General features: G+C 38.3%; 1 protein-coding gene and 2 long non-coding RNA genes across 3 annotated transcripts in view; 2 read left to right on the top strand and 1 right to left on the bottom strand.

Moving 5' to 3' along the window:
• The window catches only part of LOC128688902 (extended synaptotagmin-3), a 43,933-nt gene extending 33,739 nt beyond the window's left edge, over positions 1–10,194 (top strand). Inside the window, exons 6-9 of the mRNA XM_070081359.1 lie at positions 217–322; positions 5,160–5,267; positions 6,146–6,216; positions 9,958–10,194. Of these exons, the coding sequence (XP_069937460.1) occupies positions 217–322; positions 5,160–5,267; positions 6,146–6,216; positions 9,958–10,033 (361 nt within the window). The 3' untranslated portion in view covers positions 10,034–10,194. The remainder of the gene's footprint in view (positions 1–216; positions 323–5,159; positions 5,268–6,145; positions 6,217–9,957) is intronic.
• A 4,567-nt stretch (positions 10,195–14,761) lies between these two features.
• LOC138851860 (uncharacterized) lies at positions 14,762–17,205 on the bottom strand. The gene is made up of 3 exons (XR_011391457.1): positions 17,068–17,205; positions 15,254–16,925; positions 14,762–14,895 (listed from the first exon to the last, which is right to left on the bottom strand). It is a non-coding gene; the product is annotated as an uncharacterized lncRNA (long non-coding RNA).
• An 89-nt stretch (positions 17,206–17,294) lies between these two features.
• LOC138851861 (uncharacterized) lies at positions 17,295–19,205 on the top strand. The gene is made up of 2 exons (XR_011391458.1): positions 17,295–18,713; positions 19,072–19,205. It is a non-coding gene; the product is annotated as an uncharacterized lncRNA (long non-coding RNA).
• The last annotated feature ends 4,532 nt before the right edge of the window (positions 19,206–23,737 follow it).

Raw genomic sequence — 23,737 nt, 5'->3', positions numbered from 1 at the left:
TCCACAGTAATAGTGTTTTGTATATTGTGTATCTACTGTGAATAATATAGAAGACCAGAATATTAACTGTTTAATTTCTGTGAAGACATTAACAAATAAGCATGAAGCATCTAACAAATTAACTTTGGAGTCTTTTTGCTAAGGTACATTTTCCTAACTTTGGTATTCAACTTTTGACTGTCAATGCTGCATGTATAATGCTTTATATTTTCACAGCAAGAATTTAATAGATAGTGTAAAAGAAGCAATTTCATGGTCATATGATTTGTCACTGGATGAAAAGGCTCTCAGTGTTGAAGAATACAAATCACCAACACCAGAGGTGAGTGTATCTCTCTTCCCATACTGAACCTTAATGTGAGATTTAAGATAGTTATTTTTTTTTAGTTTAATATGTTTATTATGCACCCCATACCCATCCTGTGGGCGGTAGTCAAAAGATTACAGAGGTACATAATTGGTCCAGGGACTGGGCTCCAAAGTTTTGATAGCTGAGCAAGTTACAGAGGTAATGAACTCACAATTTACAAAGGTAATGAACTCACAATTTACAAAGGTAATGAACTCCAGGTAGGTCTGGTCACAATCATGACAAGTTACAAAGGTATTTACAGATTACAGAGGTACGTAATGGGTCCAGGGACTGGGCCCCCAAAGTTTTGATAGCTGAACTAGGTACAAAGGTAATGAGCTCACAAGTTACAAAGGTAATGAATTCTGTAAGAATGGTTACTTACGTTTATACATGGCTACAATCATGAACAAATTATAGAGTAATGAGCAATTCACACTTCCACACCCGGTCACAACTGTAATGAGTTATTGGTGCAAATATTGATTGTTGAGTCACACACACACACACACACACACACACACACACACACACACACACACACACACACACACACACACACACACACGCGCACACACACACACACACACACACACACACACACACACACACACACACACACACACACACACACACACTGACACTGACACTGACACTGACACTCACACACACACATACACACACACACACACACACACACACACACACACACACACACACACACACACACACACACACACACACACACACACACACACACACACACACACACACACACACACACACACACACACACACACACACACACACACACACACACACACACACACACACACACACACACACACACACACTTTAGTTTAATATCTTTATTATGCACATTTCATTTAAGATGATTTGGTCAGATGATTGTTTTTATGTGGTCTGTGTTAGTTAATTATGTATGTGGTAAGCTCAGTATAGATTACGATGGATAGAGATAGCACATCTCTGTCAAGCTGGTTGAAGTAGCTATATATGCGTAACAGAACTTGAATTGAGACTGATGTTTCGCCTGTGTAATATGTTTTTAGAAAGCCTGTTACTCAGGGGTAACGTTGTCTTAAACTTTTATTTTGCATTTGTATCTATTTCAGCATTGGATTAGGTTTCTTTAATTGTTATAAATAAAACTGTTAACATAGACAGATGGCACGTGTGAGTAATTGTGAACAGTATTCAGTAGCAAGTTGAGGCATTTATATAATCTGAAATACCTAATTTGCTACATAATGTACTAAAAGCAATTAGGTGTATTTAGGTCGCTGCGTGATCCTATAAAGATAAAAGTATTCCATAACCCCAGTCCCCTGTGCCTCAGTGCACGAGACTGGATTTGTGTTGAGTACGGCGTAAGATGATAATGCGGTTGAATATTAATTAGCGTTGAAGATTTGAAGTGAATCAAAGGCATCTTAAGGAAATTAATTTCAAGTTTCTTCAGTAATAATGGTAAATTAAAACATTATAATGTTCAAATATAATTCAGATCTTTCAAAGAAAAAAATCCTAAAATATACAAGAACATTAAGCTTGACGTCGCTCGGACGTTGCGCTATTAAATTATCAACTTGGAAAAGTTGATGCTAAATAGATACGACACTCAAAAATTATGGCATGAAAAACAGTATTTCCAGTTTCCAAAAAATCTAATTAGGACCTATTGAGGCTTAAATCATTCCAAAATTTTCTCCAAGTAAGAGTGACCACCTTTGAAGAAAGTAAGTACAGTAAATAAATAAGTTTTATGTTTGATTAACGTACATAACTTACAAATGTTTAAGAATGATCTGGAGAGCACACAGGTGTTAGAGGAACATCAGCTGATTTTGCCCAGGATAACCAAATAAAGTCATACACTGCTTTATTTTTTATTAGAAGAGACATTCATTAAATGTTTCACAGAAACCAAGTTGATTAATAAAATTGTCACATGATAACTTACTCAGCCAAACATGAAGAGTTTCCTCTGAGGAAAACACATCACAACTGAAAGTTAAAAACTGACCAGAAGAAGCGTTTTCCAGTTATTGGACAGAATCCAGCAAAATTTTTGCCTACACAGCTTGAACCCCTGAAACAATCTCTTTTTCATACGATGCATCAACCACTAAAGATTGATGCCGTTCTCAATTGTTATATTTGAATCAGCGGAAAGCACTAAATACGTAGGGGTCATATAGCGCCTGTGGATTACGAGTCATTCAACTTCTATCTTTGCAAGGCAAAGATAAGCCCAATTCCTTGGATCAAGAGCCCCTCATCAGCATCAAGGCAAAAATAGTACAAAAAAGTAAACTAAAGACTCGGCAGGAGATGCAACATTCCCCCAATGAAAAGCAGGGACGCCACGAGTACATTGAAAGACAACACAATAAGTGTCCGGGGCCCAACACTGTTCAACTGCCTCGCAGCATACATAAGGGGGATTACCAATAGACCCCTGGCTGTCTTTAAGAAGGCATTGGACAGGTACCTAAAGTTGGTACCTGACCAACCGGGCTGTGGTTCGTACGTCAGCTTGCGTGCGGCCAGTAGTAAAAGCCTGGTTGATCAGACCCTGATCCACCGTGAGGCCAGGTCTCAGACCGAGCCGCGGGGGCGTTGACCCCGAAACCCTCTCCAGGTAAACTCCAGGTAATACTACAACATTTCTAGATTAAAATTGGCAAAATAGGATCAACATAATCCATTAAATATATCAACCTTCTTCTAAGTAGGAAACAACACCTGAAAGTTTGAAGCCGATCATAGACGCCTGTCTCCACCTATCATCATAAAATAAAATTTGAGAATGGCCTACGTAGCATTGTGCAAATGTCAGCCTACACATGTAAATAGAGCCACTAATATTGCTGAAGATACATTACGCAATCCGATCGAATAAGGCGCTCTCTAATAATAATATAGGAATGTCTTCCCTCGTTAAACTTTAAAAATAAAAAGTTTACTTTTCTCATTTACATTCTATTCTGTACGGCGGCAGCAGCCACCTTGCTGTGCCCCTACCTCACCATTCCTCAGACACTCCTTCGGCAGCCTCTGACGGGTCGTGGCAAGATTATGACGCCCCTGTCAAGACTATGTCTTCACGAATGTTGAAGCAGAAGAGGGAAAGTAATGACGACCTTTCAGACCGATCCTTGACTATTGACTTGTCAGTGAAGCCGAGTTGGACCATCGATTTGTTTGTGTTCTAAGTCATTACTTTCTCCTTTCCTAAATGCGGGTTATTTGTATTTTACATGGGAAACACTGCTTAATAAAATGGGAAATTGAAATTTACACAGTTCAGAGTGAGTGACAAGCTGTTTTAATAAAGCCCACTAACGGTATAAGTTGAAGCCGATTAGCAAAGTTTTTCTTCAGTAATTGATCTGATTTCAAGTTTCTTACTATTTCAGTAAAATTTTAGATTCATGGGTTCTCACCATTCTTAGAGAATGCATCGTCTATAATATTTCGAAGCCAATCAGAAGAAGCATTCTTTAGTTACTGAATAAAAAATGAATATCACTCTGTATTGAATAAAAATGGCAAATTAGGACACATGGCAGCGTGAATCTTGTGTTCTGGAAATCACATCAGCGGTGAAAATTTGAAGTCGAGCAGTAAGTCATTTTCCAGTTATGGCACGGATGACAGTTAAGTTTAAGTTTAATATGTTTATTATGAACCCCATACCCATCCTGTGGGCGGTAGTCAAAAGATTACAGAGGTACATAATTGGTCCAGGGACTGGACTCCAAAGTTTTGATAGCTGAGCAAGTTACAGAGGTAATGAATTCACAATTTACAAAGGTAATGAACTCACAATTTACAAAGGTAATGAACTCCAGGTAGGTCTAGTCACAATCATGACAAGTTACAAAGGTATTTACAGATTGCAGAGGTACGTAATGGGTCCAGGGACTGGGCCCCAAAGTTTTGATGGCTCAACTAGGTACAAGGTAATGAACTCACAAGTTACAAAGGTAATGAATACTGTAAGAATGGTTACTTACGTTTATACACGGCTACACGGTTGACAATGATTCCGTTTTATGTATTATTATTTTACTACATCCACAAATTTAGGTACATGGAAACGAAACTTAATAGGTACTATCCTGGCCCTAAGATGTATTAACCATTAAATGTTGAAGCCATTCAAGAGGTAAATGGAAAAATTATTAAACGGGATAAAAACTTCACACTATTTTGTACATACAGTTGGCAAATCTATTCCCACACATCTGAATTTTACGTCGTCGAATTTCTTAGTACCTTATTCTGAATATTTCGAGCTACGCCACCGAGGGTTTTGGAAGTTATGATAACCATCATAGGAGGATGGGAATGAATCCAACAACTTAGAAAAAAGGGCACGCGAACATAACAATTGTCCCAAGAATTTGGTACTCGTTACTGTAAACAGGTGTTGAATTTTTTAAGCCTATTGGATAAAGTAGAGAAATAAATTCGAAAAGTTGGAGAAAAAAAAATCAGGCATCTTCTTAAGGGTACAACTTTGCGGATACCTAATAATGAATAAAGATAACGTGTTTGTTTCTATGAAATTATCATATTCTTCTTGTATGTGCATTAACATATTTGGTTTTATTCATTCTAAGGTCAAGGTTTGTGACAGCAGAATGCTAAATAGCTTAAGAAGACAGTTTTGTAATACGCTTAATTTTGTTAATATATTCCAGATGATGTTTACAAATGTCACACCCGAAAACAACTACTGAGATTTATAACTGACTTATATTTCTTGTTTATACAGGGCGTGATCAGTCTTAGAGTGACTGGCAATGATGAAGTTGACAGCTGCATCATCCGTCAGGGATCCAACATATTCAGAGGCTGCAAACCATGGACTTCTGTCTTTGAGGTGAATTATCTTTTATTACACACAGTGTAGATTTTTTATACGTGCTTAATTATTTTGTATTGTATTGTCAAGTGAACAGAGGCAGATAGTCCCTGATGAGAATTTGTTGTGAAGATGGTTGTTACTAGAGGACTAAACAGCCCCATTACACTGAAAAGTACTTTTTATATTTCAAAACTATTTAATTTAGTTGTTCTTTTCTGATGCCAAATCTTATTATATTATAAATTGCTAGAAATTGTCTTACATCTGAATGGATAATAACAAATTGTTAAAAATTTTAAGAGTGTGGATTTTAACGATTTTTATTTTACAGTACATGATTTTTTTTAATATTTACTGTCGTAAGTGCCCTGAGCTCCCTCAGTTGATCATCTTAATGCAATTCATACATTTCTAACTTATTTTCTATGCGCACATTTAACGAAGTACATTTACCGATTATTAGGAAATAAAAGTCAAATCATCTCAAAAATGACTAGATATATAGATAGTCTTACGTGTTTAGGTGTCATGAACAATTTATACCACCATTAATATTGGAACAAAATTATCCTGTAGACATTGTCCTGGCTGCTGAGATTATGTAAGACATCCTAAACCCCATTCCTCTTGTGGTATAAATTATTACAAGCAAACTATTATTTATCACTAGGTTAGGTTAGGTAAGGTTCGTCAGGAAACAGGACAAGTGTTTCCTGATGCAGGTTTTGGTTAGATGACGACCGGTTGTTGGAGCTTTTGGTCATCTAACCGAGGCCTCCCGCTGGCTTACCGGTCCACCCCTCGGAAAATTATGGTCATAGTTATAACAGTTTTCTTCTTTTTCTGTTTTCCACTTATTTCTCAGTTAAACATATAATTTTTTTTTATTTTAGGTTATCTGTTATTCACATGTAAGAGAAAGAGGAATAGTACTTGAAATTGAAGCTGATGATCACATTTACAGGTAATATATTTATTATTTGCTTTGTTATTGCACTCTAAAATTTTGGGTTTCCTTTAAACTGTTCCTTAATTATCATAGAATGATCAATAAACAAGAAGATAAATATACACATACAGCAAAAGGAAACCTTCATTAATATGACGTTTTACCTACATCAGGTGCACACTGTATATAATACATGGCTTCCTAAACCAACCCACCAGTGCAGCTGGAAATGTTGATGTAACAGATTGAACAATATTGTTCCTACCAAGAATGTTGGACCTACATAAATAATAATTTATCTTTCATCCTCCAAGATGAATTGTGTGTTATACTCCTTGTACTCAAACATGACAATTAATAGCTTTATCAAATGTAAAAATTTAAAATTCACCAGAAATTTGATTTCTTTTGCCAGCAGCAGTGTTGACAGAAACCCCATATGGTACACACACACACACACACACACACACACACACACAGTCAGTCCTAGGACCAGTGCTGTTTCTGGTATTTGTGAACGACATGACGGAAGGAATAGACTCTGAGGTGTCCCTGTTTGCAGATGACGTGAAGTTGATGAGAAGAATTCACTCGATCGAAGACCAGGCAGAACTACAAAGGGATCTGGACAGGCTGCAGACCTGGTCCAGCAATTGGCTCCTGGAGTTCAATCCCACCAAGTGCAAAGTCATGAAGATTGGGGAAGGGCAAAGAAGGCCGCAGACGGAGTACAGTCTAGGGGGTCAGAGACTACAAACCTCACTCAAGGAAAAAGATCTTGGGGTGAGTATAACACCAGGCACATCTCCTGAAGCGCACATCAACCAAATAACTGCTACAGCATATGGGCGCCTAGCAAACCTCAGAACAGCATTCCGACATCTTAATAAGGAATCATTCAGGACCCTGTACACCGTGTATGTTAGGCCCATATTGGAGTATGCGGCACCAGTTTGGAACCCACACCTAGCCAAGCACGTGAAGAAACTAGAGAAAGTGCAAAGGTTTGCAACAAGACTAGTCCCAGAGCTAAGAGGTATGTCCTACGAGGAGAGGTTAAGGGAAATCAACCTGACGACACTGGAGGACAGGAGAGATAGGGGGGACATGATAACGACATACAAAATACTGAGAGGAATTGACAAGGTGGACAAAGACAGGATGTTCCAGAGATTGGACACAATAACAAGGGGACACAGTTGGAAGCTGAAGACACAGATGAATCACAAGGATGTTAGGAAGTATTTCTTCAGCCACAGAGTAGTCAGTAAGTGGAATAGTTTGGGAAGCGATGTAGTGGAGGCAGGATCCATACATAGCTTTAAGCAGAGGTATGATAAAGCTCACGGCTCAGGGAGAGTGACCTAGTAGCGATCAGTGAAGAGGCGGGGCCAGGAGCTCGGACTCGACCCCCGCAACCTCAACTAGGTGAGTACACACACACACACACACACACACACACACACACACACACACACACACACACACACACACACACACACACACACACACACACACACACACATACACACACACACCACATCTAGGTGGTGGAACACCTAGAAAGGAATGATCTCAACAACAGCAGCCAACATGGTTTCGGGGACGGGAAATCCTGTGTCACAAACCTACTGGAGCTCTATGACATGGTGACAGCAGTAAGACAAGAGAGAGAGAGAGAGAGAGGGGTGGGTGGATTGCATTTTCTTGGACTGCAAGAAGGCGTTTGACACAGTTCCACACAAGAGATTAGTGCAAAAACTGGAGGACCAAGCAGGGATAACAGGGAAGGCACTATAATGGATCAGTGAATACTTGTCAGGAAGACAGCAGCGAGTCATGGTCGTGGCGAGGTGTCAGGGTGGGCACCTGTGACTAGCGGGGTCCCACAGGGGTCAGTCCTAGGACCAGTGCTGTTTCTGGTATTTGTGAACGACATGACGGAAGGAATAGACTCCGAGGTGTCCCTGTTTGCAGATGACGTGAAGTTGATGAGAAGAATTCAAAGGATCGAAGACCAGGCAGAACTACAAAGGGATCTGGACAGGCTGCAGACCTCGTCCAGCAATTGGCTCCTGAAGTTCAACCCCACCAAGTGCAAAGGCATGAAGATTGGGGAAGGGCAAAGAAGACTGCAGACGGAATACAGTCTAGGGGGGCCAGAGACTACAAACCTCGCTCAAGGAAAACGATCTTGGGGTGAGTATAACACCAGGCACATCTGAAGTGCACATCAACCAAATAACTGCTGCAGCATATGGGCGCCTAGCAAACCTCAGGACAGCATTCCGACATCTTTATAATTAATTGTTCAGGACCCTGTACACCGTGAACGTTAGGCCCATATTGGAGTATGCGGCACCAGTTTGGAACCCACACCTAGCCAAGCACGTAAAGAAACTAGAGAAAGTGCAAAGGTTTGCAACATGACTAGTTCCAGAGCTAAGAGGTATGTCCTACGAGGAGAGGTTAAGGGAAATCAACCTGACGACACTGGAGGACAGGAGAGATAGGGGGGACATGATAACGACATACAAAATACTGAGAGGAATTGACAAGGTGGACAAAGACAAGATGTTCCAGAGATTGGACACAGTAACAAGGGGACACAGTTGGAAGCTGAAGACACAGATGAATCACAGGGATGTTAGGAAGTATTTCTTCAGTCACATAGTAGTCAGTAAGTAGAATAGTTTGGGAAGCGATGTAGTGGAGGCAGGATCCATACATAGCTTTAAGCAGAGGTATGATAAAGCTCACGGCTCAGGGAGAGTGACCTAGTAGCGATCAGTGAAGAGGCGGGGCCAGGAGCTCGGACTCGACCCCCGCAACCTCAACTAGGTGAGTACAACTAGGTGAGTACACACACACCCACACACACACACACACACACACACACACACACACACACACACACTAGTGTACCTTCCTCAGACCTCTGATACCATACTATTGATTACTTGTTATTATTTCATGTCAGTGCCAATGATAAAATAAAATAATATATAGCTGTTTATTGCATGAAATTAACTTGATAATTAAAATTTTTGACATAAAGCAGTTACAACCAAAGGAGAAATTGTTTTTTTAAGTACGCTTCTACGTACCAAAAAATAAAAATGAATTTATTTAATTTGCATCTTCCCCATGTATTTGAAGTCAGTGATTCTAAAGCTTCTGCGCCCCAAACCAAATTTATCCCAGTCCATGCATCCCCATCTTGTAACATTTTTCATGGCAAAAAAAAAAAAAAGAGGATTGAATTAGCATCCAAAATATATTGAATTAACATTTTATTATAGATTTGTAGAACCAAACAAATACTACTAATAAGAAAAAAAATATATATTCCAATATGTACTAAAAATAAATTTTCCATTTGGATGAGGTTAACGAAATATGTGAATTACTTATCTTAGTTTTTATGTTCACGAGAGTGAAGAGGCCTACCTCACATAAAATTAATATGAAGAGTATAAAATATTACTGCATCCCAGGGAGCATTCATACCTTCCTGTTGAGGCGCCTTTCACCCCCCTGGGGGTTGATGATTCCCCTGTGGGACGCCACTGTCCCAGGGTATGACTGTACAGTGTGTCAGTTTATTATTTCAACTGACAAGCACATGAATAAAATATATTTACTATAAGACTAGTGAAACAACAAGAGAACAAGTGCAGTGAAAAAGAAAACTTTATTATTGTTCTGTCCAGGAAATATCTCAGACATGTAACTTATTTTTCTTTATATTTTCAGTGATCAACTGGATATCGAAGATATCATAAAAGAGAAGTATTTAGTAAGTTACTGTGCTGCTGGCTTATGTTTATAACATGGTTACCCTGGTCACACCTACGAGTACTTATGACGATGAGAATAACTTACCAATGTCTGTCATCCCCATAGATAGATACCACCGTATTTAGATTTATCACACATTACTGTAGTGTATTCAATTTATTCCTAACTTGCTAAGTTCACATCCTTCCTTAACCTCCTAATTGTGACTTCTCTGAAGACCCTATCCATACATTATATACAATATATATATATATATATATATATATATATATATATATATATATATATATATATATATATATATATATATATATATATAGTAGTGAAAAAAGCGGCTGGGGGGTGTATCCGGTTTTTAGGCATGCGGCTGGGCGGTGTATCCGGTTTTAGGGGGTGCGGCTGGGCGGTGTATCCGGTTTAGGGGGTGCGGCTGGGCGGTGTATCCGGTCTAGGACCAGCAGCTGGAGGGTCACCTTTTCACACCTAGGTGTTACTTCCGGTTTTGACCATGACCTCGCCCTCGAGACTACCTCACCCTTGACCCCCCAACCAATACCCCCGCCCACGACCCCCCCCCCTTCGCGACACCCCTTCGCGACCCCCGCCGTCGCGCCGCGCGCCCGCCCGCGCGCCCGCCCGCGCCCTTCGCGACCCCCGCCCGCGCCTTCTGCTGCGCCTTCTGCAGCGTCGTCCGGATCGCCCCCGCGCCTCGAATTTTTTTCCGATTTTTTTCGAATTTTTTTTGAATTTCATTTTCTTGTGCTCTCCATCTCCTCGGATCAAGTTTTTAAGGTTCCCCCTCTCACTTTCACCCCCATCCCAAAATTTCTCAATATTACCAAGTTTTTGGATTCCCCCCTATGGGGGTTTCGAAAGTCTCCATCTCCTCAGATCAAATTTTTGGATTACCCCTCCCACTTTCACCCACCCCCCCACCTCAAATTTTTCTCGATAATACAAGTTTTGGATTCCCCCCTATGGGGGTTTCGAAATTCTTATGATCTCCTCGGATCAAGTTTTTCTCGAAATCAAAGTCTCCATCTCCTTGGATCAAATTTTTGGATTACCCCTCTCACTTTCACTCCCACCCCAAAATTTCTCGATAATACCAAGACTCCATCTCCTTGGATCAAGGTTTTTGGATTCCCCCCTCTGGGGGTAAGCATTCAAATGAACTCCTCCTATGGGACATGGTGCTCTCTCTTACTACAGGTCTAAACAAGTGTGACGTCAGTATTCCTCTCATTAATGTGTTTACTCGACGGTCAGTGACGTCACGCGATGACCCCCACACACACAGGCTGAATCATGACGACCCTTTAGTTCATTAAAGTTAATAAGGGGATATAGTACCTACATCATAGGGAAAACATTTTCATCATCAGAAAGTCACATTTTTGTTTCGTTAATACCCACAACAATCCAACAATTTCTTTACAACACAAGTCTAGACATTTTTTAACTATTTCATCTCAGGTCACTCCCCCACGAAGTAACCTCCTCCCCACCCTCCCGAACCCTCACACTCCAACCAACACCTCACAATTTTCACTCATAACCCCCAATTTTTCTCGTTTTAACCCTTTTAGTTCATTAAAGTTAATAATGGGACACATGCATCAGAAAGTCACCTTTCTCGTTTTAACCCTTTTAGTTCATTAAAGTTAATAAGGGGACACATGCATCAGAAAGTCACCACATCCACTTTCGTTAAATTCACTACTCACAATTTTACATATTACGAAGTTAAATACGCACTTTTACTTTGAACATCTTCAAAACACTCATAAATCATTTGAATACTCACAAAAAATACCTTTATACATTTTCCAAACAATACTGAAATACTCCAAAAACATCATTCGAACACCCCCAAATCACCTCTGAATACTCCCAGAACACCTTCATAAGTACTCTCATAATCATTTGTACACCTTCAAAAAACACCTTTGAATACTCTCATAATCATTTGTACACCTTCAAAACACCCTTGAACACCTTCAAAAAAACAACATTTGAACACACTCAAATCACCTTTGAACACCTTTGAACATTTCCAAAACACTATTTGAGTACTCCCAATTACACCACTGATTACTACTAAAACACCGCTGAATTCAATCAAAACACCCTTCAACACCTTCAAACACCTTTGAACATCACCAAAAACACTCTCATAAATCATTTGAATACTCACATAAACACCCTTGAACACCTTCAAAACACCTTTGAATAACTTCAAAACACCTTTGAACGCCTTCAAAACACCCTTGAACACCCTTGATCACCTTCAAAAAAAACAACATTTGAACACACTCAAAACACCTTTGAACACCTTTGAACATTTCCAAACAACACTGAAACACTTCCAAAAACACCATTTGAGTACTCCCAAATACACCACTGAATACTAAAACACCACTGAATACACTCAAAACACCCTTCAACACCTTCAAAACACCTTTGAACACCTTTGAACATTTCCAAAACACTATTTGAGTACTCCCAATTACACCACTGATTACTACTAAAACACCGCTGAATTCAATCAAAACACCCTTGAACACCTTCAAAACACTCTTGAACACCTTCAAAAACACCTTTGAACATTTCCAAAACACTATTTGAGTACTCCCAATTACACCACTGAATACTACTAAAACACCGCTGAATTCAATCAAAACACCCTTCAACACCTTCAAAAAACACCTTTGAATACTCACATAAACACCCTTGAACACCTTCAAAACACTCTTGAACACACTCAAAACACCTTTGAATACTCTCATAAACGCCCTTGAACACCTTCAAAACACCTTTGAATAACCTCAAAAACACCTTTGAACACCTTCAAAACACCCTTGAACACCTTCAAAACACCCTTGAACACCTTCAAAACACCTTTGAAATATCGTTTTTTTAAACTAATTTCATCACAACCCACTTATATCATCTTTTTTCGGTATCTCTAATTCGACTACATTACCCACATCCCTCATCAATTACCAATTTATTCACATTTTTTTTCCCCTTCTTTTTACTACTAAAATTCTAATAAAATCCTCTCCATACCCATCTCCTTGTATCCACATAAATTAATATTATACTCGCATCAACTACCCAACTATTGCGATATGTTTTCAACACCCCCTCCATTCTTTTTCCAATATATCATAACTTTTCAATTCTATAATTTCTTTTTAAAATATTCACACATTACCTTTACATTCAGTAAAATCTCTCCATATTTCTAATTACAACCCTCCCCATACCCCTCTCCATCTCACCCGCATTTCTTCACATCAACTCACCCATCTCCCAACACACCTCTTCTGAACACACACACAAAAAAAAAATCACATTTCACATCCACAAATGCATCTCAAATCCACTAAAATCACTGTAACCAAGATATTCACACACACACACACACCTTACCTAACCTAACCTTACCTAACCTAACCTACCCTAACCTAACTTAACCTAACATAACCTAACCTAACCTTACCTAGCCTAACCTAACCTTACCTAACCTAACCTTACCTAACCTACCCTAACCTAACCTTACCTAACCTAACCTAGCCTAACCTAACCTAACTTATCCTAACCTAACACAACCTAACCTTACCTAACATAACCTAACTTAACCTAACCGAACCTAACCTAACCTTACCTAACTTATCCTAACCTAACCTACCCTAACCTAACCTACCCTAACCTAACCTAGCCTAACCTAACCTAACTTAACCTAACCTAACCTAACCTAACCGAACCTATCCTAACCTAATTTAACCTAACCTAACCTTACCGAACCTACCCTAACCTAACTTAACCTAACCTAACCTATCCTAACCTTACCGAACCTACCCTAACCTAACCTTACCGAACCTACCCTAACCTAACCTTACCTAACATAACCTAGCCTAACCTAACCTAACTTTACCTAACCTAACCTAACCTAACCAAACCTACCCTAACCTAACTTAACCTATCCTAACCTTACCTAACTTATCCTAACCTAACCTAACCTAACCTTACCTAACATAATCTAACCTATCTTATCCTAATCCAACCTAACCTAACCTTACCTAACCTAACCTATCTTATCCTAATCTAACCTTGCCTAACCATTACCTAACCTAACCTAACCTATCTTATCCTAATCCAACCTAACCTAGCCGAACCTATCCTAAAATATATTGGAACACCCCCAAAACACTATTTGAGTACTCCAGAATTACTTTGAACGACTCCATTTTGGATATATCCAAATTAGTTTTGAAAACTTTATCGTAAAATCGAACATTATTTTCTTGTTGGTAAAACACACTCAATGGTAGAAATATTTACTCGATTTCCGAATAGAAGCACTGTCCTCGCTCTGAGAGACTCATTGTGGGTCACCCCAACACATGGTGTAATGCGCTTCACACCCAAGGTAGAACATAACACCTGCGTCAACTCAGGACAGACAGGCGCCATGTAATGCGGTTCACACCCAAGATAGATTTAAGATAATCATCGCCTTACCGAACACCTGCGTCAACTCAGGACAGACAGGCGCCATGAAATGCGGGTAACATCCAAGGTAGAAAATCATCTCTTTCCAGACCAAATCTATCCTCTTGTTCTAAAATTTGGTGAGGTCATTGCTTTTTTAGTTCATTTTAAAATAATAAGGGGAAGATTGAGATATAACATTTGTATTCTACCTCAATACATTTTTTTTCATGGTAAGGTTTGATTTAAAACTTCATCATGTCTTAAAAATTTTTATTAAACATTTCTCTTTTTAATGAATGAAACATATTAATCTTGGTGTAACAACACGATCTAAACATCATAAATCCTCCTCTCTAAGTCTTGTTCTTCCAAGTCCCGTCACATCGGTACCTGTAAATTTTAATATAATTCATTAGCATATAATGTGGAGAAATTTGCACCATCACCTGTAAAAGATATAACCAACTAAAAGTTACTTATTTTTTCACTATCCCAAGCATATTCTTCTCGTTAACTTAAATATCTCCCCATTCATGACTTAAAAAAGCATGATCATGATGTAAGTATTATGGTAGACATGATTCTCGGTGTTCAGGTAGAGAAAGTCGAAAAAGGTAAGTGTTACATTTTCATGAAGAGATAAATATGAGTTATTAATTCAAATATATCTCTCTTCAAGTTATAATTACTTCCTCATAATAATTTAAATGAATTAAAGCACTGATACAAGGTAAATAATTTTGCTTACCTCATGAGGGATACCAAGCACTTCCTTCAATTCTAGAAGACAATAACTTCGAATCATCTTCTAATTCTTGACCTTGGTTAATGTTTTTCATTTCTTCTTTGACAACCATGGTTGATCGAATACCTTCTTCCTTAAATTTCATTATCATATCTTCGAGTATAGGTTTATAGTGCGTATTCCAGATATAATCATTTGAAGTTTCACACCTCCCAATACCTTTCAGAAAGATAACCTCGCGTATATTTTTATTGTCTTTCACACTTTTTATGAGTCTCTCAATGGATTCCTTGAAATATCTTATTCTGTCTGCGATAGTATCTTTCTTTAAACCATACACCAAATGAGCATCTCTTGATTTTTCAATTAAATTTTGAGAAATGGTATTTTCCTCCAATGGTCCAGCAATACCAAATTGGCTTATTATGGCTGCTAAATAAGGAAGATTCAATTTTCTTTGATCCGGTGAAGGTTCAAACTCGATAACATTTCCAGGAGTATCACGATCTTCAACTCTGCATCTTCTAAGATTAAATAATGGTTCTCTACTTCGATACACATCAGCATAAGGATATTTCTTACCCAAATAATAACTTGCACCATATCCTTTTATAGCAACACAATTCACATGAAAAACAATGCAGACGTTGTCACGACAATATTTTTCATCGTACAATTTTCCTTCTTCAATTTTAAAATATTTTTCCATCCTATTGGCTGTCTCCATTTTCTTGATCTGGTTAGTCGCACCCTGCTGGAAGAGGTACTAATGCACGACCATCAGAGAACAGAGATTTTTATACTCAGCACCGTTCCTGCCAGACGTATGATCTCTATTCAGTTGCCTAATAAGGTTTTAGACTGCTGGTGAATAAAAAAGTATTATAGAGATATTTTATTTGACATATTTTACAATAATGATAACAATATTTCTATGACGTTTTTTTTTTTTTTTTTTTTAATTCCTTTGCAAAATCAAGAACTTTCCCCTTGTTAACTTAAATGAACTAAAATGCTGGTGAATAAAACAAAAAAAGTATTATAGAGATATTTTATTTGGCATATTTTACAATAATGATAACAATATTTCTACGACGTTTTTTTAATTCCTTTGCAAAATCAAGAATGATTTTAAGATATGCATGCCAATCACCTCCGGCTGAAGCACACCCAATTCCTTCTGGAAACACGACTTTTTCCATTATAATCCCGTTGGGATCTGTTAATAACCACTTAACAAGTTCATTCATGCACTCTTTGAACATAATCTCACGACCTTTCTTTGTATCTAAATATTTGCATGTATTATAGTAGGCCTTATCAACTTTACAGTTCATATAATACTTATGTGGAGGCCCCATCGCATACTGTGCGAACATATTAACAATCATGGGGTTATTTTTTCCATTATTTACAAATTTTATGCTTCCAAATTTATCACGAGTGACTTCACTAGCTAGATTTGCTTTATGACATCCAGGTGATCTAAATAAATAAGGATTGCTAAGTGGTAAAACCTGACTTAAAGCATCAGCAAGACCTCCCTTTTTCAATTTAACAGCGCAACAATTTGCTTGTTGTACTAAAAGAATTTTATCACTGCCACTAAAATCTTTTGTAATATTCCCTTGCATTACCAAAAGATATTTTTCTTCATCTTTTGTTGCTTCTTTACCTGCAATTTTGATAAAATGTTAGTATTATATCCCAAAAATTAAGTTTGTTACACAACAAATGAAAAAATATTTCTCATTAGAATTTCTAAAAATTACAATGTGGGTGAATTTTTACTCATTAATATCTCATTAAAAACTCACGTTCAAAATCTTCCATTGCTATAAGCATTTCTTTATCGGTGAGATATTGATCACATCCCTCCAAAACGAAGGAAGGTGACTGATCAAGGTCTTCTATCGAATTAATCATTTCTTTATCAGTTCAGTGGTGTGTAGACACTTGCTTCTGTAACAAATTTTTCACATGTAACTTCCACGTCTTCATCTAAATACTCTTGTAACTCAATATGGACGTGTCTTCTTATACTCTTTTCACCGCGAGGGTTGACATGTTAGTAGTTTTTTTATAACTATATGTGTAGAGAAATTTGTTCCATGAAAAACACTACGTGGCATCACCATGACGATAGGTGAATGAATCACCACGAGTTTAGTGTCATACAGGAAGGGGATCATAACTTACTTCAATGGTATTATGTTATTACTATACCGATGGTGCATACTTGGAAAATGCAAGAACTTTCCCCTTGTTAACTTAAATGAACTAAAAGTGTTTGGGGTAAGATAATTTGTTCAATGAGTATCGTGACGTCATTGCTTTTAGTTCATTTTAAAATAATAAAGGGAAGATGTTCTAACCTGTTTTAACGCGTTGCTGGATAGTGACGTCACAAGCAAGTGTTGCCAAAAATATTGTCTGAATAAATCTTTTTACTGAAAAATAATGAAAGTTAACACTTTTAGTTCATTAAAGTTAATAAGGGGAACACAATTTGAAATGGATAATATATATGCTTTGAAGAAATCCCCTGTAATGAGTATTTGTATTAAAAAAAAAAAGATAATCGATGATGACAACGATTGAAATTTTTGGTATAAATATTTGGAGTGAAATGGTAAGGAATCACTTGAAGAAGAAATATGGAGGTGGTTGCGACAAAACATACTAGTGCGGTGTTTATAGAAATGTTATATACAATTAAGAGAGTCGAACCCATTCAAAAAAGAGTTGATGCGGAACCTGTTCTCTCAAAAGAAGAGATTGTAGCTGAGGTACGAGAAATGACTCAACGATGGAGCGAAGAAATATTGGAAAATTTATTGTTACGAGAATGTGAATGGAGTAGTCATTTATCTCAAACTTTTATTATACCAAAGCCCAAAAAATTAATTAAGAAAATGGATTTTGAAATGGCTGATCCTAGTTTAGGTAAGTTTAATGAAATTTTTCATTTAATACTATTTAGCAACTCTTTATGTGTATGGGAGAGTGTTGTGTGTAAGTCACCCCAGACATTGTCCGGAACCCGCATAGAAAGCATCTAATATGGGGAAACTTGCCGATTTCATTGTTATTTGTGAAATGGTGAAAGATCTTCCTTGGTTGGAATTTTGCAACACTGCCAATCAACTCTTAAGGAAAGATGGTGAAACATTGAGTGAAAAGAATTTTCAGCGAGTTAAAAATTGGTTAGAAAATGAACTTGATTCACATAAATTCATTGATGAAATGGCAACGGAGTGGAGTGATGATCTGGTATATTATATTTTGGAAAACAATATACCTGAAAACTTTGTCAGTCAAATATTTAATCGACAGTATAATCTGTGTATTTTGCATAGATGGTACAACACAAAGAAGTGGAAATTAATTTGGAGAGAACTTTTCACAGATATTAAACAATATATTAAAAACATTGAGCCTAATGTGTGAGTAACTTATAAAGGTAAGCAAAATTATTTACCTTGTATCAGTGCTTTAATTCATTTAAATTATTATGAGGAAGTAATTATAACTTGAAGAGAGATATATTTGAATTAATAACTCATATTTATCTCTTCATGAAAATGTAACACTTACCTTTTTCGACTTTCTCTACCTGAACACCGAGAATCATGTCTACCATAATACTTACATCATGATCATGCTTTTTTAAGTCATGAATGGGGAGATATTTAAGTTAACGAGAAGAATATGCTTGGGATAGTGAAAAAATAAGTAACTTTTAGTTGGTTATATCTTTTACAGGTGATGGTGCAAATTTCTCCACATTATATGCTAATGAATTATATTAAAATTTACAGGTACCGATGTGACGGGACTTGGAAGAACAAGACTTAGAGAGGAGGATTTATGATGTTTAGATCGTGTTGTTACACCAAGATTAATATGTTTCATTCATTAAAAAGAGAAATGTTTAATAAAAATTTTTAAGACATGATGAAGTTTTAAATCAAACCTTACCATGAAAAAAAAAATGTATTGAGGTAGATTACAAATGTTATATCTCAATCTTCCCCTTATTATTTTAAAATGAACTAAAAAAGCAATGACCTCACCAAATTTTAGAACAAGAGGATAGATTTGGTCTGGAAAGAGATGATTTTCTACCTTGGATGTTACCCGCATTTCATGGCGCCTGTCTGTCCTGAGTTGACGCAGGTGTTCGGTAAGGCGATGATTATCTTAAATCTATCTTGGGTGTGAACCGCATTACATGGCGCCTGTCTGTCCTGAGTTGACGCAGGTGTTATGTTCTACCTTGGGTGTGAAGCGCATTACACCATGTGTTGGGGTGACCCACAATGAGTCTCTCAGAGCGAGGACAGTGCTTCTATTCGGAAATCGAGTAAATATTTCTACCATTGAGTGTGTTTTACCAACAAGAAAATAATGTTCGATTTTACGATAAAGTTTTCAAAACTAATTTGGATATATCCAAAATGGAGTCGTTCAAAGTAATTCTGGAGTACTCAAATAGTGTTTTGGGGGTGTTCCAATATATTTTAGGACTAGTTCGGCTAGGTTAGGTTGGATTAGGATAAGATAGGTTAGGTTAGGCAAGGTTAGATTAGGATAAGATAGGTTAGGTTAGGTAAGGTTAGGTTAGGTTGGATTAGGATAAGATAGGTTAGATTATGTTAGGTAAGGTTAGGTTAGGTTAGGATTAGGATAAGTTAGGTTAAGGTTAGGATAGGTTAGGCTAGGTTATGTTAGGTTAGGTTAGGGTAGGTTTGGTTAGGTTAGGTTAGGTTAAGGTAGGAAGTTAGGTTAGGTTAGGCTAAGGTTATGTTAGGTAAGGTTAGGTTAGGGTAGGTTCGGTAAGGTTAGGTTAGGGTAGGTTCGGTAAGGTTAGGGTTAGGTTAGGTTAGGTTAAGGGTTTAGGTTAGGGTAGGTTCGGTTAGGTTAGGTTAGGTTAGGTTAGGTTAGGTAGGTTCGGTTAGGTTAGGTTAGGTTAGGTTAAGGTTAGGTTAGGTTAGGCAAGGTTAGATTAGGATAAGATAGGTTAGGTTAGGTAAGGTTAGGTTAGGATAAGTTAGGTAAGGTTAGGTTAGGTTCGGTTAGGTTAAGTTAGGTTATGTTAGGTAAGGTTAGGTTGTGTTAGGTTAGGATAAGTTAGGTTAGGTTAGGCTAGGTTAGGTTAGGCTAGGTTAGGTTAGGGTAGGTTAGGTTAGGATAAGTTAGGTAAGGTTAGGTTAGGTTCGGTTAGGTTAGGTAAGGTTAGGTTAGGTTAAGGTTAGGTTAGGTAAGGTTAGGTTAGGTAAGGTTAGGTTAGGTAAGGTTAGGTTAGGGTAGGTTAGGTAAGGTTAGGTTAGGTAAGGTTAGGTTAGGTTAGGTAGTTAGGTTAGGTTAGGTAAGGTTAGGTTAGGTAGGTAAGGTTAGGTGGTAAGGTTAGTGTGTGTGTGAATATCTTGGTTACAGTGATTTTAGTGGATTTGAGATGCATTTGTGGATGTGAAATGTGATTTTTTTTTTGTGTGTGTGTTCAGAAGAGGTGTGTTGGGAGATGGGTGAGTGAATGTGAAGAAATGCGGGTGAGATGGAGAGGGGTATGGGGAGGGTTGTAATTAGAAATATGGAGAGATTTTACTGAATATAAAGGTAATGTGTGAATATTTTAAAAAGAAATTATAGAATTGAAAAGTTATGATATATTGGAAAAAGAATGGAGGGGGTGTTGAAAACATATCGCAATAGTTGGGTAGTTGATGCGAGTATAATATTAATTTATGTGGATACAAGGAGATGGGTATGGAGAGGATTTTATTAGAATTTTAGTAGTAAAAAGAAGGGGAAAAAAAATGTGAATAAATTGGTAATTGATGAGGGATGTGGGTAATGTAGTCGAATTAGAGATACCGAAAAAAAGATGATATAAGTGGGTTGTGATGAAATTAGTTTAAAAAACGATATTTCAAAGGTGTTTTGAAGGTGTTCAAGGGTGTTTTGATTGAATTCAGCGGTGTTTTAGTAGTAATCAGTGGTGTAATTGGGAGTACTCAAATAGTGTTTTGGAAATGTTCAAAGGTGTTCAAAGGTGTTCAAGAGTGTTTTGAAGGTGTTCAAGGGTGTTTGAAGGTGTTGAAGGGTGTTTTGAGTGTGTTCAAGGGTGTTTGAAGGTGTTGAAGGGTGTTTTGATTGAATTCAGCGGTGTTTTAGTAGTATTCAGTGGTGTAATTGGGAGTACTCAAATTGTGTTTTTTGGAAGTGTTCAAAGGTGTTCAAAAGGTGTTTTGAGTGTGTTTTTTGAAGGTTTGTTCAAGGGTGGTGTTTTGAGTGTATGTTCAGTGGTGTTTTAGTATTCAGTGATTATGAGAGTGTTTTTGTGTAGTTAGTTTTTGGACTTTTTTTTTTCTGAGTACTTAATAACAAATGGTGAGAAAATGCCTAGTTTGGAAGTGTTTCAGTGATGAGATTTGGGAATGTACTCAAATAGTGTGTTCGAAGGTGTTTTGAGTGTGTTCAAATGTTGTTTTTGAAGGTGTTCAAGGGTGTTTTGAAGGTGTTCAAGGGTGTTTTGAAGGCGTTCAAATGTTGAGTACTCAAATTGTGTTTTTGAAAATGGAAGGATGTTTATGTGAGTATTCAAAGGTGTTTTTTGAAGGTGTTCAAATGATGTGAAAGAGTACTTATGAAGGTGTTCTGGGAGTATTCAGAGGTGATTTGGGGGTGTTCGAATGATGTTTTTGGAGTATTTCAGTGTTGTTTGGAAATGTATAAAGGTATTTTTTGTGAGTATTCAAATGATTTATGAGAAGGGTGTTTTGAAGATGTTCAAAGTAAAAGTGCGTATTTAACTTCGTAATATGTAAAATTGTGAGTAGTGAATTTAACGAAAGTAGAGATGTAAGACGATGTGGTGACTTTCTGATGCATGTGTCCCCTTATTAACTTTAATGAACTAAAAGGGTTAAAACGAGAAAAATTGGGGGTTATGAGTGAAAATTGTGAGGTGTTGGTTGGAGTGTGAGGGTTTGGGAGGGTGGGAACCCCAGAGTGGGGAATCCAAAAAATTTGATCCGAGGAGATGGAGTCTTGGTATTGTCGAGAAAATTTGGGGGTGAAAGTGGGAGGGGTAATCCAAAAATTTGATCCAAGGAGATGGAGACTTTGATTTCGAGAAATTTTGGGGTGGGGGTGAAAGTGGGAGGGGGTTCCGAGGAGATGGAGAATTTCGAAACCCCCATAGGGGGGAATCCAAAAAACTTGATCCGAGGAGATGGAGAAACCCCCATAGGGGGGAGTATCCAAAACTTGTATTATCGAGAAAATTTGGGGATGGGGGGTGAAAGGAGGGGTAACCAAAAAAACTTGATCCGAGGAGATGGAGAATTTCGAAAACCCCATAGGGGGGGAATCCAAAAACTTGTATTATCGAGAAAAATTTGAGGTGGGGGGGGGGTGAAAGTGGAGAGGGGTAATCCAAAAAAACTTGATCCAAGGTGATCATAAGAAATTCAAAACCCCCATAGGGAAGAATCCAAAACTTGTATTATCGAGAAATTTTGGGATGGGGGTGAAAGTGGGAGGGGGAACCTTAAAAATTTGATCCGAGGAGATGGAGAATTTCGAAACCCCATAGGGGGGAATCCAAAAACTTGATCCGAGGAGATGGAGAATTTCGAAAACCCCTAAGGGGGGATTCCAAAAACTTGATCCGAGGAATTTCGAAAACCCCATAGGGGGGAATCCAAAAAAACTTGATCCAAGGAGATGGAGAATTTCGAAAACCCCTAAGGGGGGAATCCAAAAAAAATTTGATCCGAGGAGATGGAGAATTTCGAAAACCCCATAGGGGGATCCAAAAAATTGTATTGTCGAGAAATTTTTGGGGTTGGGGGGTGAAAGTGGGAGGGGGATCCGAGGAGATGGAGTCTTGTAAGAATTTCGAAACCCCATAGGGGAGAATCCAAAAACCTTGATCCAAGGAGATCATAAGAAAAAAAATTCGAGGCGCGGGGGCGATCCGGACGACGCTGCAGAAGGCGCAGCAGAAGGCGCGGGCGGGGGGTCGCGAAGGGCGCGGGCGGGCGCGCGGGCGGGGCGGGGGCGCGCGGGCGGGCGCGCGGGCGGCGCGCGGGCGGGCGCGCGGGCGGCGCGCGGCGCGACGGCGGGGTCGCGAAGGGGGGGGGAGTCGTGGGTGGGGGTATTGGTTGGGGGGTCAAGGGTGAGGTAGTCTCGAGGGCGAGGTCATGGTCAAAACCGGAAGTAACACCTAGGTGTGAAAAGGTGGCCCTCCAGCTGCTGGCCCTAGACCGGATACACCGCTCAGCCGCACCCCTAAAACCGGATACACCGCTCAGCCGCACCCCTAAAACCGGATACACCGCTCAGCCGCATGCCTAAAAACCGGATACACCGCTCAGCCGCATTTTTAACTACTTATATATATATATATATATATATATATATATATATATATATATATATATATATATATATATATATATATATATATAATTAATTAGA

This window comes from Cherax quadricarinatus, unplaced genomic scaffold (genome assembly GCF_038502225.1).
Source record: "Cherax quadricarinatus isolate ZL_2023a unplaced genomic scaffold, ASM3850222v1 Contig2465, whole genome shotgun sequence".
Taxonomy (NCBI): Eukaryota; Metazoa; Arthropoda; class Malacostraca; order Decapoda; family Parastacidae; genus Cherax; species Cherax quadricarinatus.
This window is presented reverse-complemented; position numbering and strand designations above follow the sequence as displayed.